The 18968-nt window shown below is 45.5% G+C and overlaps 1 protein-coding gene across 2 annotated transcripts; it reads left to right on the plus strand.

Moving 5' to 3' along the window:
* Window positions 1–3: 3 nt before the first annotated feature.
* Window positions 4–18069, plus strand: AURKA (aurora kinase A). Of its 2 annotated transcripts, none has more exons than XM_032878930.1 (9): window positions 4–206; window positions 4563–4609; window positions 7258–7537; window positions 8777–8831; window positions 9932–10123; window positions 11000–11138; window positions 14722–14870; window positions 17111–17285; window positions 17413–18069. In XM_032878930.1, the coding sequence occupies exons 2-9, from the start codon at window positions 4568–4570 to the stop codon at window positions 17596–17598; spliced, it is 1218 nt and encodes a 405-aa protein (XP_032734821.1). In that variant the 5' UTR covers window positions 4–206; window positions 4563–4567; the 3' UTR covers window positions 17599–18069. The 2 variants fall into 2 exon arrangements, with proteins under 2 accessions (XP_032734821.1, XP_032734823.1); XM_032878932.1 differs by lacking the exon at window positions 4–206 and adding an exon at window positions 4330–4447 and having other exon boundaries at window positions 4536–4609.
* The last annotated feature ends 899 nt before the right edge of the window (window positions 18070–18968 follow it).

Genomic DNA, 18968 nt, shown 5'->3' on the forward strand with positions numbered 1-18968 from the left:
TGCGCCTGCGCGCTGTCAGCGCCTTGGATGTGACTCAAGCCGTAGGGTTGGCTGTAAACCAATCAAAAGGCAGCGCCTCTCTGGCCCAGGCCAATCAGCTGTCAGATTAGAGGGTTTAACTCCTATTTAAAATGAAGACTTTGAATCTTAACGGCTGAGCTCTAAGGAGCGCTCGGCTCCCTTGGGTCGGAGGCGGGAGCTGACGGGTTCGTAGACCCTGGGACAGCTCTGGGAGACGGGTGGGCGAGGGCGGCGGGCCTGGGTGGATGTTCAGCGGGCGGTGGAACGGGTGGGAAGGAAGAGGGCGGTGGGGCTGCGGGGCCCGCGGGGAAGAGTGGAGGCGAGGCCTCCCTTGGTGACTCCGTCGCCACTTTGGTCCTCCTCTGTCCTCCTCAGCCCTCCTGTTCCTCTCCCCACCCGCATCTTCCCCTCTCCCCTCTTCTGCCCCCCCACCCCGTGCTTTCCCAGCTCTGTCCCCTCTCCTTCCGGGTCCTGGGGCGCCGGTAAAATGCCGCTTGGTGTTTACTAAACCCCTGCGGTGCATGGGGTGGTTGAGGGGCATTGGGGGTGGGGGTGCTTTCTGATGGGGTTCTCGTATTCGTTGAGCACCTGGGTAAGAAAAAAAAATAGCAGGGCTTTTGCTCCCCGGTAGTTTGTGTTCTAGCGGGGGTGGGGCGCCAGACGACGAACTGACCCGAGAACTTGCAAAAGAAAACAGTAGTGTGGCTTACCGGGGGCTCCGTTGGGTAGAATAGCCAGGCGGGACACTTTTCCTGGATGGATGAGGGGTGAATAAATGAAAACTTCCTCAAAGAGGCTTTCTTTGGTCAGTGCTTCTCAAACTGCAAATCTTGGACCGCGTTTACCGGGATTTCTAAGGGTCTTGTGAAAAATGTAGACCCAGCTAATGAGTCAGAAGAGCTTGGGCATAGAGGACTCAGGTGTCTGTAGTTTGTCAAGTTTCGCAGGTGATTCTGATGTTTCGTGGACAACCAGTGATCTAGGCCAACGCGTACTAGACGTCTGGGGATGTTAAAATGCAGAATCTGATTTATTAGGTCTGTGGTTGGGCCTCAAAGTCTCCATTTCTAACGAATGCCCTCCAGAAGTAGGTGGAGCTACTGCCCTAAACTTTCAAGGGTTCATCCTCTCTCCTTAACCTTTCTTGTTCTTTGAATTAAATGCTTTTCAGCCACATACTTATTCCCATTCTCCTCTGAGTCTGTGCAGACACTAGCAGGTTTGGTGAAGAAGAAGTCGAAATGCACAGTGCTGTACAATCTTTAACAGTTTCCTGTTTAGAATAGTAGGATATGTGGTTTGAGTTGCAGGGATCTTGTGAAGGTCATTAGGTCATGTGAACCTGGCTGTGGACTGGAATCATTTGAGAAACAGTTTTCCTGGGGCTCTCTGGAATCTGTGGATCAGAATCTTACTCCATTCTCTTCTTTATTATTCATCTCCCTGAGAGGGTAGACTATATTCACTTGGGGCAAATATCTAGCTTTTGTGGAAGACTATTGAATAAATGTCTTTAAGCCTGTGTGATCTCATTAGTCTGCTGCTTGCGATTTTGTTCGGGAGAGTGAAGAAAGCGTAAGAGCGTGAAATTAATGTTTGCGTAACACAAGCTTATAACTTCTTTTTCCTTTCTGTCATTTCTCCTAATCCGTTTGATATAAAGACTCCTTGCTCTGTAGCTGTGGTTCCATCTTCAAGGCGGAGTTATTTGCTTATTTGTGAAATGGATGTGAAAGTGTGGGGATGGGGAACATTTTCTGATTGGATTCTAGAATTCAGAACACCTGTGTAGGAAAAATACAGAGAGGTTTCTGTTTTCTTGGAGCTTATGTTCTACCTATTTGATAGGTTGCTGTGCCTGACTCACAGTATGGGCTTAGTAAGTGCTATAAACTATTTGCATTATTGATGTGCTTTCTTAATGGATTAACTCCTTTCCCGAACACTGGTGTAGGAACTGTGCAGACATGTTCTGGGGAGGCAACATAAACAAAATGGAACTAAGCCCTCACTCTCATGGAGCTTACAAGTACAAGCAATGTTATGTAAGATGTTAAGTAAGGGCTATGAAGAAAATAAAAGCAACACGATCAGAAAGGCAACATTTCAGCATAGACTTGACTGTAATGAAGGAGCAAGCCACACTTCTATTTGAGGGAAGAGCCAAATGGGTAGAGAGAACAGGAAGTACAAAGGCCCTGTGGCAGGGGACTGCTTTGAGGAAAGAAAGAAGCCCTGTATGGCTGGTGTGCAATAGACAAGAGGAGATAAAGCAAGAATGGTGGTCAGGGTCCATACTCTATGAGACTGTAGGCCTGTCTATGCAAATAGGATTTTGAATTTGCGTTGAGGGACCACGAGGGGCTTCCAAACCAAGGAACTGACCAACATAGCCGACTTAGTAGTGTTGTGAATGGACTATAATGGGACAAGGGTGGAAGCAGAGTGACCACGGGGAAGCTTGTTGCAAAGAATTGAAGGGAGAGAGCATTGGTTTGATCAGGTGGTAGTATTAAAGGTCCTGAGCAGTGATTTTTCAATGTAGAGCCGACAAGATATGCTGATGGATTAGATGTGGGGTTTGAGAGAGAACTGTGTAAAAGACAGTTGACCTGAGCAACCGGCAGGCTGGGTTTGCTAGTAACTGAGATGGAGACATCTGCAAGAACAGGGTTGGAGAGATGGGAGGGAGCAGGAGTTCAGTTTGAGACATTTTAAAATTGAGGGTACTCCGATTAAAGGTGAAGGTGTTTCCTAGGTGGTAGGAGATCAGGGGAGAGCTCTGGGCTGGAGATGGAAGTCTGGAGGTCCTGAGCCTCTGAATGGTATTGAGGGCCAGGAGACTGGATGAGTTCCTCTAGGGAATGAGGATAGCTACAAAAGAAAGTGTTTCTGGGCCCAAGCTCAGGCTGCTCCTGAGAGCAGAGGGGAAGAAAAGCCAGGAGGAGGAAGAGGTTCTTTCCTGATGTGCTGGGATTGAGGTGCTTGACAGACCTTTTTGGGGAATACTGAGCAGGTAGGTAGGTAGTCTGGTGGTCGGAGGAGAGGTTAGGGTAGAAGATGTAAATTCATATCATCTTAAAGATTGTTTAGAGCCCTGGTGCTGGATGAAGGACACTAGGAAGGGTGTGGATGGAGAAGTGGGGTCAAATAACTCATTCTGGGTCACCCCAGACTTTCAGGTTGGCAAAAGAGAGGCTGATGGAGCGAAGGAGGTTGCAGTAGGGCAGCTGGTGGTGTGGGGGGACCACCCTGCAAGCTAGCAGACTTTGGGAGTGGGAAAAGAGCCACCCTGTCAAATGCTGCTGTGGGACGCCAGTTTGGTGACGCTAGAGGTCAGTCATGAGTCAGGCCCTCTGGGGACAGAATCATGGGGGAGGGCTAGTGGCTGAGAGGAATGGTGGATGTGGTGAGTGTGGATGACTGTTCTAGAGCTTCAGTGTTGAAGGATGATGGGGGAGATGCTGTCCTCGCTGGAATCTGTTATGGGGAAGAGAGGACCTGCTTTTTTTTTTTTTTTTTTTAATATTTATTTATTTGACAGATCACAAGTAGGCAGAGAGGCAGAGAGATAGAGGGAAGCAGGTTCCCCACTGAGCAGAGAGCCTGATGCGGGGCTCAATCCCAAGACCCTGAGATCATGACCTGAGCCAAAGGCAGAACCTTAACCCACTGAGCCACCCAGGCACCCTGAGAGGACCTGCTTTTATTTTATTATTTTATCTTTTTAAAATATTTATTTGACCAACAGAGATCACAAGTAGGCAGGGAGGCAGGCAGAGAGAGAGAGGAGGAAGCAGGCTCCCTGCTGAGCAGAGATCCCGATGTGGGGCTCGATCCCAGGACCCTGAGATCATGACCTGAGCCGAAGGCAGAGAGGTCTAACCCATTGAGCCACCCAGGCGCCCCGAGGACCCGCTTTTAAAAGGCAGTAGGGGGGACGCCTGGGTGGCTCAGTTGGTTAAGCAGCTGCCTTCGGCTCAGGTCATGATCCCAGCGTCCTGGGATCGAGTCCCACATCGGGCTCCTTGCTCATCGGGGAGCCTGCTTCTCCCTCTGCCTCTTCCTGCCATTCTGTCTGCCTGTGCTCTCTCCCTCTCTCTCTCTGACAAATAAATAAATAAAATCTTTAAAAAAAAAAAAAAAAAAAAAAAAATAAAAGGCAGTAGGGTTGGAAGGAGGCTCCTCACTGATGGACGTAGTCCTTTAGAGACCAGCTGGTGGAGCGGGAGGACTCGGAGGGGAGGCAGTGTGGGCTAGAGGCCTCACACCTGTCCCTTATGTCACTCGAGAAAACAAGGCTCCCTTGCTAGCTTCATCTGGACAAAGAAAAAGTATGAAATTCTGTGTTGTGGAAGCTTTTTTCATCAGGAGCTATAAGCCTGATCTAGCATAACAGCACTTGGAAGCATGAGGATTTGTATAAATTGTATAAATATATTATACATTAAATAAAATTAAATTGTATAAATAAATTAAATTGTATAAATTGCATAAAGAAATAAATTGTATAAATTAAAGGTGGTTCTTTTTCTTTTCAGGCATCATGGACAGATCTAAAGAGAACTGCATTGCGGGGTCTCTTAAGGTAAATTGAATAATCTGTAATCTCGATCACATTTATAAAACCCAATGGAGATTGGTTTTCTATCTGGAGTTCTTTTTACTTTTACTTTGGATTGTAACTTTAGAACTCTCTACTACATTACTGGACGTCAGTCCCTTTTCTTGGCATTCAATAATATTTTGTGGATTGTCACAGTAGCTTTTATTTTGTTCTGCTTTGTCTTCTAGCTATCTGTTTAAGTATCTGTATCCCTCCATTGTGTGGAGGATAACACTGTACACAACAGGTGCACAATACTTGCCTGTGCTTCCTTGCTTGCCAGAAATGAAATTGCTTTGCCCTAGTTTGTTCTGGGCAGGATTCGGGGAATGGTAAGCCCAGAGGCCGTCAGGCTGCATTGTAGTGAACATTTCCTGGGTGCCCACTTTAAGCCAGATTCTGTGTCCTATGCAGGGATGATTACAATGGTGAAAAGCACATGGTCTTTCATACTGAGGAACTTAGCCCTTTTGGGGAGTTATGTGAGCCAGTACACGCCTTCCTAAAATATATGTAAATGAAGTGATCTGAGGTAGTTCTGCCAAGGTGTGCTCAGCACACATTAGGCTATGTTGGAACCTAGGAAGGCTTCACCTAGGAAAGACCCTGGGCTCTTCAAATTTAGTGAGTATTTGTGGAGCAGCTGGGTGAATGAGTCTTTATATAAACCTCCTTTAATGTAAACAATCCCCAGATTTTATTCCTTCTAGGAAGTCAGCATAAAAACACAAATCTTGATTTGTGTGTTGGGGGGGTGGTTTCTTGTTTTTAGAAGTTTTTCTCTTTAATTTTTTGGGTTTTTATTTGTGTGTGTGTGCACGTGTTTGTGTGTGGTGTTTTGTTTTTTGTTGTTGGTGGTGGTTTTCTTTTTTTGAGTGAGCATGCATGAGCAGGGTGTGGGAGGTGGTGGGAGAAGAGGGAGAGAGAATCTTAAGCAGGTTCCACACTCAGTGCTGAGCCCGACCTGGGGCTGGATATCTGGACCTCCTGAGATTACTGGAGCCGGAGCCAAGAGTTGGATGTCCAACCTACTGAACGACCCACATGCCCCTATTTTTCACTTTTTGAGGAACCTCCATACTGTTTTCCACAGTGGCTGCCCCAGTTTGTATTCCCACCAACAGTGCACGAATGTTCCTTTTTCGCTACATCTTTGCCAACACTTGTTTCTTGTGTTTTTGATTTTAGCCGTTCTGACAGGTATGAGAAGTTTTCATTTTCAAATAAATGGATACGTAACCATTTTTTTTTTTTTTTAAACTGGCTGGAAGTCTAAAATAACCAATCAGAAAAAGGCTAACTTGAATCCTTGTATTTGATTCTCAATTCCTATGATAAAGCTCATTTTATTTTTTTAAAGATTTTATATAGATATATATGAGAGCCTGTGAGTGAGCACATGTACACCAGCAGGGGGAGGGGCAGAGGGATAGGGAGAAGCAGGCTCCCCACTGAGCAGGGACCCCCCCCCCCCCACACACACACACACCCCCGACCCCATGCTGGCTGATCCCAGGACTCTGGGATCATGACCTGAGCCACCCAGGTGCCCCTGATAAAGATCATTAAAAAAAACTGCTCTGTGTGAAATGTTTGTCACTGCCTGAATGTCTGCTGTGTTGTGGAGGTTGCTAATTTCAGGAGTAATTGACTTTTTACTTGGAAGTTGGAAACCAACTCTTATGAGGCACTCTGAGGCTTCCCTTGCCAGCAATGTTCCCCCGTTTGTGAGGAAATTTCCTCCATTGAAGTTTAGTTTGATTAGTTCAAGTTCTTAGAATTAACTGTATTTTAAGCTTGTGATCCCCTACTTACAGGCATGTAAGTAGTATATTTTGGCATAACTTCGAAGAACCTGTTTATTTCCTCTTTGCCATAGCTCTTTCGGCTGAGACCTATTTTGTAAGTACTTGGACAATGAAACATTAGTAAATAATAGTAGTTAAGTATTTTGTGTAAAATCAGGTAAATGCAAAAATTCAGACTTTTATTTCTTTAAGGATTTTATTTATTTGACAGAGAGAGCGCGTACAAGTAGTGGGGGAGCAGCAGGCAGAAGGAGAAGCTGGCTCCTTGCTGAGTGGGGAGCCCAAAGTGGGGCTTGAACCCAGGACCCTGAGATCATAACCTGAACTGAAGGCAGATGCTTAACCACCCAGGAGCTTTTCAGACTGTCTTCTGAAACCTAACCACTGATGAATATTTTGACATATTTGTCTTTTTTTCTAAATGTCTGTATGGTATTGCCAAAGAAATTTTATGGAATTGGGATTTTTGGTATAAAGTTTCTGTGTTGTAGCTTTTTGGTAAGTAATAATTTCTGAGTCGTTGAGAATTCCTGAAAAGTGTTTGATGTCTCCCTCTTCAGATGGAAGTTGAGTAAATGAACAGTTATTTATAGGAGCATGGTTTTGGGGGGGGGTGTTGGGGTGGGTGGGCAGCACCCTTAATACTCCTTTCAGCTGTATATTAACCAAATCCTCTGGGAGTGCTGATGCAAATAGCTTTCCCCTTCCATGGATTATCAATGACCTTCAATATTTTGTTATACTAGAAAACAGACTTTGCGAAATTGTCAAAATACTCAGCTTTTGTTCATGAAGACATGAAATTTTTCCCTCCCAACCTAGACCACGATTGCACTCGGTGATGGTCCAAAACGTGTTCCGGTGACTCAGCAAATTCCTCCTCCAAATCCGTTATCTGCAAATACTGGCCAGGCCCAGCGGGTCTTGTGTCCTTCAAACTCCTCCCAGCGGATTCCTCCACAAGCACAAAAGCTCGTCTCCAGCCATAAACCGGTTCAGAATCTGAAGCAGAAGCAATTGCAGGCAACCAGTGTCTCTCGTCCTGTCTCTAGGCCACTGAATAATGCCCAAAAGAAGGAGCCGCCATCATCATCAGCCCCTGGTAAATCAGCTTTCAAGACTTCTATTGGATAGTTACTATTCGTCTTAGTTGCTTAAATAAAGGGGGTGCGAGTGGATAGACGTGCATTTATGGTCTGGAGCCCTCCCATTTACTTCATCTTTATTGCGGATGCGGGGGAATCTGATGTCAGGTTGGAGAGCAGTGTCTCCTGTGGGCCAGCCCCACGCCCAGGATGGAGAGCGGCTTCCTACCCTCCTGTGTGCTTGAGGAACTGAAGAGTTCCAAGGTTGGCCATGTGGAGGGCAGTCAGGGAAGTGGATGGACTTGGATGGACTGAGGCCAGCCGGGTAAGGTCACGGTAGGCTCTCTGGCTATGTCGCGGAGTAGGGCTTCATCCCCTCTGAATGGGGAAATTGCTGAAAGGTTTTTGAGCAGAGGAGGGGCTGGCCTTTTAGAAAGAGGCTTCCTCTGGATGCCTGGAATGACGTGGAAGCGCTGCACTGTAGGGTGGCTGACAGCAGGCGGGCTGGTGGGGGTTCGGTCAAAGCCTGCAGCGGCCTCAGCTGGGTGCAGCAGGGAGGATAGTCACAGGGATCATTTAGCAGCTTTGTAGATGGGACTGTGTTTTGGGTCTGCGTTATACTGTTCTCACGTGGACTTCCGGCCAGCATGCTCCTTGAGGGGTAGACTTTGGACGCTGGGCACTCAGTGCCTGAGTTTTTTAAAGTGCAGCTGGACACCAGGTGAAGAATGTCCAAAGCATTAAAGGCTTAGCAGGAAATTTCAGGCTGCATGGCTTTTTTTGTTTATTTATTTATTTATTTGACAGAGAGGTCACAAGTAGGCAGAGAGGCAGGCAGAGGGAGAGGGGGAAGCAGGCTCCCCTCTGAGCAGAGAGCTGGATGCAGGGCTTGATCCCCGGACCCTGAGATCATGACCCAAGCCGAAGGCAGAGGCTTAACCCGCTGAGCCACCCAGGCGCCCCCGAATCTGCATAGTCTTAAATCTTGAAATTATCAGAGGGCCTAGCTGTATATGTATCTGCTCATCTTTACTCTAGAAATCTATAAAGACTTCACCTGGTATGAGTCAGGTTATGGTGTGATTATCTTTTTTCTATAAAGAAAACTAAAAATAGCCCAGATTGACCATTCTGGACATACCATTAATATTTTGGTGACCATTCTTCATTTCTGTTCATGGGGTTTTAATTACTTACAGTTATTCTAAAATAATTGTAGTTATTCTACAAATGCATTTTTAATTTATTCTATATAGGAAGTAATTCTGGAAAGGAACTGGCAGCAAAACCGAAAAGTGAAGAATCAAAAAAGTAAGCTTTATCTTATCTACAAAGTCCTGTGCTATCATTTTAGTAGAATACACCACTGCAAGTTTAATTATGGGAACATGTTAAAAAATAAAAAGGTCTTTATATTTTCACTCAGAAAATAAAAACGTTTCCAAATTCTAAACTTGCAAAAAAAAAAAAAAAGGAATTTTAATGATGTTTACTAGAGGCTCAAGCTTTTCTTATTGCTTTCCAAATTTAGAAAAGAACCTGTATGAATTTGTTACAGAAATGTGTAAAATAAGTTTCTCTCTACCCTCAGAAGTAACCACTACAGATAGTTTAGGTATGTTTTTATATTTCTATTATAAAAAAGAGCAAGTTTGTTAAACAAAAGGCAGTCATGTTGCAAAACTATGACACATGTATATGTGACTCTGAATAATTGTGACAGTATCAATTGAATTATTCTTTATAATATCTTCCCCGGATATTTTACAAAAGTCTGCTCTCAATTTCTGAGCTGTCTAGACTCTAGAATGTAGAATGTAATTTCTAGAATGGAGGAGGAGGAGGAGCCAAGAATGAACCCACAGGCTTTTGTGCTTTAGCTGCCTATGGTAGCAGCTTTCTGAGAATCTAAATCCAGGGGTTCTCACCTCACCGCCCTGTAGGATCCAACCCTCTTGATTCATCCACTCCAGATTCTCCACCCCAGAGAGCTTAGCTTCTCTGGAATAGAGGAGGAGGCTGTGTTTAGTCTTCCAGAGACCCACAGAGAGATCTGAAGACTTCCTCCAGTTACTTACCAAACCTTTCCTGTGATCTTCGGTGCTGGTGGTAATGGGTCTGTAATTCAGAGTGTAGTAGTGCCTTGTGACACTTTGCATTAGTGCTTTAGCTCTAAAAGTCCAGATTGTTCCTTGTCACAGACTCATACAATCATTGGCAGGTGAGGGAGTGGGGGGTTTAAAGTCGGTGGAGACTCACATAGAGTGGTTATTGGCTTGGTTCTTGCCAAGGTACATATTGAGTATGACTTCAAATATAAAATTATTGATAGGTACATCTATAACTCCTTAATAAATTGTTAGAAAAGATTTGTTTTCTTCACATTTTAAAATGCTCACATTTCTTCCTAGAAGGCAATGGGCTTTGGAAGATTTTGAAATTGGTCGTCCCCTGGGTAAAGGAAAGTTTGGTAATGTTTACTTGGCGAGAGAAAAACAAAGCAAGTTTATCCTGGCTCTTAAAGTATTATTTAAGGCTCAGCTGGAGAAAGCAGGAGTTGAGCATCAGCTGAGAAGAGAAGTAGAAATACAGTCCCACCTCAGGTGAGTTTCCAGATTGATGTTCCAAAGCGTGTGGTGCAGAACTTAGTTACTGAGAGTTAGTGATGGCAGCCTGCTCCGTAGGACTGCAGAGCGTGATTTAATTCGTCATTTTTTAAGAATTTATCTAGACAAGTGCTGTGGTCCTTAAAAATCCCTCAGACGTTTATGCTTTGTTAATGAATTATGTACATGAGTAGCCAAGTTTGCGTGTGTGCGTGTGCGTGCGTGCACGCACATGCATAGTGAAGGGGAGTCCTACTTCTGAGCTCCAAGCGGAGGTTGCAGACTGGCAGCCTCTGCAGGCTGACTTTGGCCAGTGGGTCTTTTTCTTCTCTCTCTCTCTCTCTCTTTTTTTTTTTTTTTTTTGCAGACTTGAATCAGTCATTAATACTGACAAATCTGCCCGCATCATGCCTGTATCTTTCTCTGGCAGCCGCTGGCGGGAGCTGAAGGCTGCGGTCCTGGGCCGTGTTCTCAGCTGCCCAAGTCCTCAGCTGCACATGGCTTTGAAGTTGTGTCTTCAAGTGTTTAGGGATCAAAATGTTGTGGGAATACCGTGTCTCTCTTTCTCTAATGTGCAAAGAATTAACATTTAGCTGAATTTCCCCCCAAAGAATAAAGATGGCCTGAAGGAAGGAAGTCGTCTAAACTAAACCCAAGGTCCATTAATACCTTGTAATGTTTGTCACTGACTTCAGATGTATTTGTTTTTTTCCCCGATTCTCAAATCAGGTGGGGGGGGGTGTCGGGGGAGGAATCTGTGTTCAGGCCCAATTTTCATTAGTTTTAAAAACATGAGGGGGTTGGTTAGTAGTTAGTACAGATTTTTGGATCTTTTCCAGAACCAGGCGTTAGAGCATTCATCCTTTGTTGCAGGCATCCAAACATCCTCAGACTGTATGGCTATTTCCATGATGCCACCAGAGTTTACCTAATTCTGGAATATGCACCTCTCGGAGCTGTCTACAGAGAACTTCAGAAACTGTCGAAGTTTGATGAGCAGAGAACTGCTACTGTAAGTTTTCATTTATTGTCCCGACTAATTCTGTTTCCTCTGTTCCTGTGCTACGTAACAGTGTGTGCAGCGGCTTAAGAGAGCGCCTAATGGGATCAGGTGTTTGAAGGAATGAGAGTATCGTAGTTGTACCCTGGGTCAACTCGGGGACCAGGTGAAATACTGGGGCTGGTTTATCTCTACAGCTGCTTTTTGTGGAAACGTATATATTTATAGTTGCCCTCTTTTTAAAAAATAACTTATTTTAGAATAGTTTTGGATTTCAAGAATGTGGAGATAGTGCAGACTTCTTTTCTCCTGTTCATCGTCCGTTAGTGCGGTCCCTACTAGAAACCTGGCTTATGGCTGGGGCTTTTGGCTTTGGTGACCTGGCTGAGGTGTCGCACTCGTTAGATTTCTCTGCTGGGAAGTTACTCTTTCTGTCTTTGCGTGCTGTGCCGTGCTCTGTGCCGACACTGAAGAAGGAACATGGCTTGCGCCCCACCCCTGCCTCTGTCTGCCTACATCATTTTGGATTCTTCTGCATTAGGTTGGTCTGTTCTCATTTACTGGGTCGTTTATGAATGTGGACTCATGGCTGTTTTAAACTTTGAGTTGTAATCTCATACTCTTTTATTTTGCTGGTCAAATTGTTCGAGCTTTGGCCTTTGGGATCCCTTTCACATGGTCCCTGCTCTAGTTTTTTTTGTCCTACCCCCAACATTGTTCCTTTGATCAAAAAATGTTATTAGAAACCAAGATCTGGGAGCTAGATATGCTCATTGCTACTGGAGTGTCCTTATATCTAGGCCCTCGGCAGACAGAACAGGGACATATATGTGTATATTAATCTGTGTATATTCACGTATCTGTATTTTTATCCATTTGTATCTACATTAAGCAAAACATGAGTCTGGTGCTACGTGGCTCATTCTACCCTCTTCCCCTTATTTATCTGTAGCCTCCCATTCCAACCTTGAAAAATCTAGATCCTACCAGCCACCAACCATTTAATTATTCAGCTCCTGTGTATATGGGTGGTGGTATCAGAATGATGAACCAGTTAGCCCGGGGCGGGGGGGTGGACAACTGTATGCATTGAAGGGTCACCTGTGTCCCTCAGTGGGCATAGGGCGCGGTCACGGGAGCTCACTTGTTCTTGCTGAATAACTCTGCAGCACGGATGTAGTTTGGTTCATGTTGAAGGTTATCTTGGTTACTTCCGGTCACTGGTGATCGTGAATAAAGCTGCACTGAGCATCTGCATGCGTGTTTTTGTGGGATGTAAGTTTTCAACAGATTGGAAAACTGGCTTGTGAGTAAGATCACGTGTAGCTTTGTAAAAAAAAAAAACAAAAAAAACCCAAAAAAACTGTTAAACTGAAGACAGACCATCTTTGCGTCCCCCCATGCATGTGTTCCTGTTCCTCCTCTTCCACTAGTGACTGGTGTCATCAGTGTTTTGGATCGCAGTCATGCTCATCGGTGCACATGGTACCTCGTTTTAATTTGCAGTTCTCTAGTGACAGAAGATGAGCATCTTTTCATGTGCTTATGTGCCGTGTGTAGATCATCTTTGAGGTCTCTGTCAGATTTTTTGCCCATTTTCAATTGGGTTTTCGGTCATCTTGAGTTTTAAGAGTTCTTGTATATTTTGGAGACAAGTCCTTTATCACATATGTTGTGTAAAGCTTCTCTCCCTGCCTATGGCTTGTGTTTTCATTCTCTTACCTGGATCTAATCTTAAAGTCCAACATAAGCAGGTTTTTGGGATTTTATTTTTTCCCCTATGGATTGCACTACTTTATTTGAGTGAAATTACTTGTTTGAAGAAATAGAGGGTCTGGGCGGTTCTTTGTTGAACTGACAGCTGATTGTTCTGGGTAGTACGCGCACTCAGTTGCTTTTCGGCATTGGTTTAAATGGCATTACTTTGAGGTGGTTATACTTCTGAAATCATAGCCTTATTGGTGAATGACCTTTTGGTCTTGTCTCAGCAATAAGACATTTTAAACTTAAGGGACGTCTGGGTGGCTCAGTTGGTTAAGCGTCCGCCTTCGGCTCAGGTCATGATCCCAGGGTACTGGGTTCGAGTCCCATGTCAGGCTCCTTGCTCAGCGGGGAGCCTGCTTCTCCCTCTGCCTGCTGCTCCCCCTGCTAGTGCTCTTTCTCTCCCTCTCTGACAGATAAATAAAATCTTAAGAAGGCATTTTAAACTTAAGCATTTGCTTTTTAGCTAAGTAGAAATAGATTCATTTTACTTTTCAAATATTAACTAACCTAATTACTTGTCTTATTTAATCGGCAGTTAATACTTAGACTACTACTACATTTTGTTTAATCCAGATGGAGTTTATGTGGATATAAGCACATAGTTATTGGAAAGGAAAGCTTGGTTCATTCATTCGTTCGTTCGTTCTTTCTTTCTTAAGATTATTTATTTGACAGAGAGACCATGAGAGAGGGAACACAAGCAGGGAGAGTGGGAGAGGCTGAAGCAAGCTCCCTGCTTAACTCGATCCCAGAACCCTAAGATCGTGACCTGAGCTGAAGGCAGACACTTAATGACTGAGCCACCCAGGTGCCCAGCTTGGTTCTTTCTAGATTCCCTAGTAGTTAGAATGAATATTTATTTATATACTCCTGTTTCCCTTTTCTGATTAATTCAAATAGAAATAACTGTAGAGAAATATTAGGGACTTTTACACATATTCACAGTCTGATAAGGAAGGTAGGTGCTAGAGAGCTCTAACACTAGCTTTTTTTTTTTAAAGATTTTATTTATTTATTTGAGAGAGAGCATAAAAGTAAGAGACCACAAGCAGGGGGAATGGCAGAGGGAGAAGCAGAAGCAGGCTCCCCTCTTAGGAGGGATACCAATGTGGGACTCCATCCCAGGACCCCAAGATGACAACCCGAGCTGAAGGCCGATGCTTAACCAACTGAGCCACCCAGTCTGCCCCTGATCTTGGTTTTAAAATGGGAATTGACTACTTGCAAGTTAAAAAAAAAAATTTTTTTTTTAATTGTTTACATGTCTGACTCCCTGATTTGTGCCAGTTTCTCAGTATTATCATAATTCATTGCTATTAGGCCATAAATCGCCATGTGGTGATGAGTTCTAGCTAATCAGTTTTTCCCTCTTCCTTCATATCCTGTCTGCTGTATTAGCAAATAAATAACTTCGTATAGGATAACTAGTATTTTATGCTAAACACTAATTTGGTTCAAAAAAAATTTTTTTAAGAGTCATCAATTGTTGGGGCGCCTGGGTGGCTCAGTGGGTTAAGCCTCTGCCTTCAGCTCAGGTCATGATCCCAGCATCCTGGGATCGAGCCCCACGTCGGGCTCTCTGCTTAGCGGGGAGCCTGCTTCTTCCTCTCTCTCTCTGCCTGCCTTGCTGACTACTTGTGATCTCTGTCTGTCAAATAAATAAATAAAAATCTTTAAAAAATTAAAAAAAGAGTCATCAATTGTTTCTAGCTTTTGCCTCAAAATTTATAAAACCTGTTAAATCTATGTTGGGCTTCCTTTCAGAAGAGATGTCTAAAATTGTGTTACATAAAATATACAGACTTTCCATACTTTTTTATTTTTAAAATAGTATATCACAGAGTTGGCAGATGCCCTGTCTTACTGTCACTCAAAAAGAGTCATTCATAGAGACATTAAGCCAGAGAACCTGCTCCTTGGATCGGCTGGAGAGCTGAAGATTGCAGACTTCGGGTGGTCGGTACACGCCCCATCCTCCAGGTACGTACCTTTACAGGTGGAACGAACTTACTTTAGCAAAAGCCCTGGGGACTTTCAGGAACTAAATAGAAAAACACCTGAGCATAGATGTGTGCATTTGGGGTAGGTAACTGACAGCACACACTTTGGAGTAACTTGGGCCCAATAGAAGTGTCTTTGAGAATTCTGCAACTATTTTGAGGCTATTTAATGTGTCCTCGGCCTGGGTTAAAGATGCTGGATGTCTTTAGAGGCTAACGAAGGGGGCCTATGTGATGAGTACATGACCAAGGAAGTGCAGGATGTGTGTAGGGGTGATGACTGCAGCGGTGGGAAGGGGGAGACTCTGCTGATTCCTGGGCAGACCCGTTCCGGGGGCAGCACACACAGCTAGGACTGGGAGCACAGTTCTCTGGGGGAATTTCCAAAACCAAATTGGTTTGGATAGAACTTTCAGGGTGGTGGTGAGGATTCTCTGTGGTCTGCCTTTGTCAACAGCAGAGTCCTTTCGTGTCGCCTCTTAACAGAGTGAGAAATCTAACGAAACAATTTAAATCTTAACTTTGCAAACAAGAGCTAAAACACTGTTTTAATTTGGGTTTAAGCTTTTGAGGCCTCGTGAGGTGTAGAACATTAAAAACCTACACCTACTGATAAGTTGCATGCACGTAGATGCTCACCTCGCCCCACCTCCCCCGACGGGAGCACCTGTAAGAGCTCCCGGGTGTGGTGGTGCTTGAGACCTTCTGACTCGGGCCATTTCTGCCATCTCCGTGGTGCTGCGGGGATAGAGGTCTGGAGACGTAGCGCCTTCATCCCAGGCCGCGGGTCACCACTGAGCTCAGTGCACTCTTGTGTGCTCTTGGGGTGCCGGGTGTGGTGACCAGCGTCGGCATGACCCCCTAGAAGAGGCAACGGCAAAGAATAACTGATAGAAAACGATGAAACCTACATGGTGTTTGCTCCTAGTTCAATGTGTGCCACCCTCCGCTTACTTCCAGGCTTCGTTGTTAAAAACTCAAACATACAGAAATGCCGAGCTGGTGGTTGGCTGCTCACTGTCCATCCGGTGCCTGCATTCAGCAGGTGGCCACATTTTGCCATACGTATGGCCGCACAGCACACTTGCTATATTTGGCGGGGTCTGTTTTTCTGGTGAACCTTCAAAAATAAGTTGCACACCTCATGCTTCCTTCTCTGAGCACTTGAGTATGTATCTCCTAGAAATAAAGACGTTGTCCTCCTAACCACAACCATTGTGACTCCCAAGAAAATTAACTGCCTTGTTAGTATCTGTGTAGCCCATGATTCAATTTCCCTCGTTGACCGCAAAATTTTAGAGCTGTTCTTTTAAGTCGGCACCAGCCAAGGTCCATCCGGGTGTTGTATTTGATTGTGTTTCTTTGGTCTAAGTTTGCACCAGTTGTCCCACAATTTAAAATGGACTTTTCTCGCCTAAAATGGTGTTACTTGGTCCTTTATCCTCTGTAATTGCTGAGAATTGGAAGTCGGTCAAAAGGCCTACGTAGTGTTTTTGGCAAGAATACCTCATAGGTCACCCCCAAATTGAAGTGTCTCTTTGGTAGCAGCAGCATGTATCCGAGGCCAAAGCGCATGCTTCCTCAGTGGCAGTTTGTAGTTTCTCGTCACTCACGCCCCCTGGCTGTTGAGCTGCTTAGCCGGTCTGTAATGTAAAAACAAATCTGGAACTCTAAACTGTATTCACAGAGAATTTTGATGGCTGCTGTTATGTAGTAGGGATTCTTGAAGTTTCTCATTTTTTAGATCATTTAAAAAGGTTCTGGAGTTGGACACCTTTGGGGTGTGACTTGGTAGCTAGCTGTGTGATGTTGCACATCTCCATCTGTTTTCTATCTAAAATGGGGGATTTATTGTTTTAAAGACTCGTTTATTTTAGAGCATGTGCACACGTGCGAGCCAGCGGGGCGGGGAGGAGCAGAGGGAGAGGGAGAGAAAGAATCTCAAGCAAACTCCCACTAAGCGCGGAGCCCGATGTGAGGCTTGATCTCACGACCCTGAGATTGTGATCTGAGTCGTCACAATCGAGAGTTGGACACTCAACTGACTGAGCCACTCAGGCGCCCCTCAAACCGGGGATTTAAATCGTACGTGCCTCGTAGCGCAGGATGTGGCCTAGGAGGAGCGCGCACTCAATGTTAGTGTCGTTGTGAATGGCGTTTAGCCACTCTTGTGCTGATACGAACAAGAGCACACCACGCTGAGCCTGCCTCTGTTTTTAGGAGAACCACTCTCTGTGGCACCCTGGATTACTTGCCCCCAGAGATGATTGAAGGCCGAATGCATGATGAGAAGGTAGATCTCTGGAGCCTTGGGGTTCTTTGCTATGAATTTCTTGTTGGGAAGCCACCTTTTGAGGCAAGCACGTACCAAGAGACCTACAAAAGAATATCACGGGTAAGACCTAATGGGAAATGATCCGTTGCTTGTGGTAGAATTCTTATCAGCCTTAACTGTGCCTGTGAGCCGGCTAGCCACACTGTTCTGAGCTGCGTTTTGTGATTGTCAACTTGTTGTACTCCAGGTTGAATTCACATTCCCTGACTTTGTGCCGGAAGGAGCCAGGGACCTCATTTCAAGACTGTTGAAACATAATCCCAGCCAAAGGCCGACTCTCAAAGAAGTACTAGAACACCCCTGGATCATAGCGAATTCATCAAAACCATCAAGTAGCCAAAAAAGCAAAGAATCAACTAGCAAACAATCTTAAGAATGGTGCACGGGGAGGAATCTGAGAGGCAGGGCTGCCATCTGGTGTCAGCAACAGGCCTCCCCGTGCCCGAGGGCACTGCCGACAAAGGCCTACTGAGCAGGTGCTGCCTCAGTCTCCCCACCCAAGAGTGCACTCCAGTGAACACTGCTCTGGAGTGAAAGGAGCCACAGGAATTGACAATGTCACTAGTTTCACAACCCGGAAGCGAGGTTCACCTGGAGCCTCCCCACAGCCTGGCTGGAGCGAGGCCTCCCTGTGGAGGGGGGACCGGCTCGGGGTCTGACTGCGGGGAGAGGGGCCACATCACCGTGACTCCGTCAGTGACACAGGCGTGCAATAACCTTCTGAGCCCCTTCGTGTGTGTGTGTAACTTATTGGGTGGCCAAGCCTGGGAAAGCCGTCAGGATGAACATGTGATTCTTTCTTTTAATGTTAAAATAAAGATTTTTGTGTCGACTTCTATCTTCATTTCCGTGGCATCCCTTCAGGACCGCCCTCTGTTCCAACACGTCTGCCAGACAAGAGCGCTGAAGCCTGGTTAGCGAATTCTCGTCGCCCCCAAGACTTTGTGATACAGAAGCGTGTGCTCTGCCCTCATCTTGGCTAGAGAAGACCTGTCTCAGCTGTTTCTAAATGTTAAAGGGCTTATTTCATGGTTTTGAGGTTTTAATTTTTGTAAAGCACATTAAGTCACCTATAAAATGATTACACTTCATGTTCTCCTGTGTCTAACTTTGAAATGATAATGCATTTTGCAGCTCATTCTACCCTTTGAGAAATGCCAGGCGGAGTGTGGGCCCACTGGGAGGGTGGGAAGGCCCCTCCGTGGTGCTGCCAGGGCTGCAGTTCTGGAGCTGGTCCGGCCTGTGAGCATATCCCCTCTGACAACTGGGGACATGACTTAGTAGGGTAGCCACCAACCAGAGGCGGGGAAGAAGGAAAGGTCAGGGAGCCCACGAATTATGATGGGTAATCATAATTTACCAGTGACACCAGCCAGAGGGAGTGGCATCTGAGCCAGACTTGAGGGACAGGGAGGATTGAAAGGGTGGAGGCAGGGACAGCAAGAGGTCCCCGTAGCCCAGGGAGGGAGCAGTAGGAAACATGGCAGCACAGGGGGCAGGCACAGGGCTCTGTGACTGGGTGGTAGAGGGGGAACCAGGAGTCAGGTTGTGGGGGTGGTTAGGAGCATGAAGCCAGCACCCTCTCTCTATCCTGGCAACTGTCCTATGTGCCAGGAAGTGTGAGTTCTGTTGTAGGCTCCGGACCTTCAGTGCCGGAGCGCAGTCTGGAGCATGGAGCTGGAATCTTGGGTGGGTCCTCACCCTGGGGAATCGCTGTTGCGTCCACAGTAGTTCGCAGACATG

Source organism: Lontra canadensis, unplaced genomic scaffold (assembly GCF_010015895.1).
Source record: "Lontra canadensis isolate GAN:19392208 unplaced genomic scaffold, GSC_riverotter_1.0 scaffold65, whole genome shotgun sequence".
NCBI lineage: Eukaryota > Metazoa > Chordata > Mammalia > Carnivora > Mustelidae > Lontra > Lontra canadensis.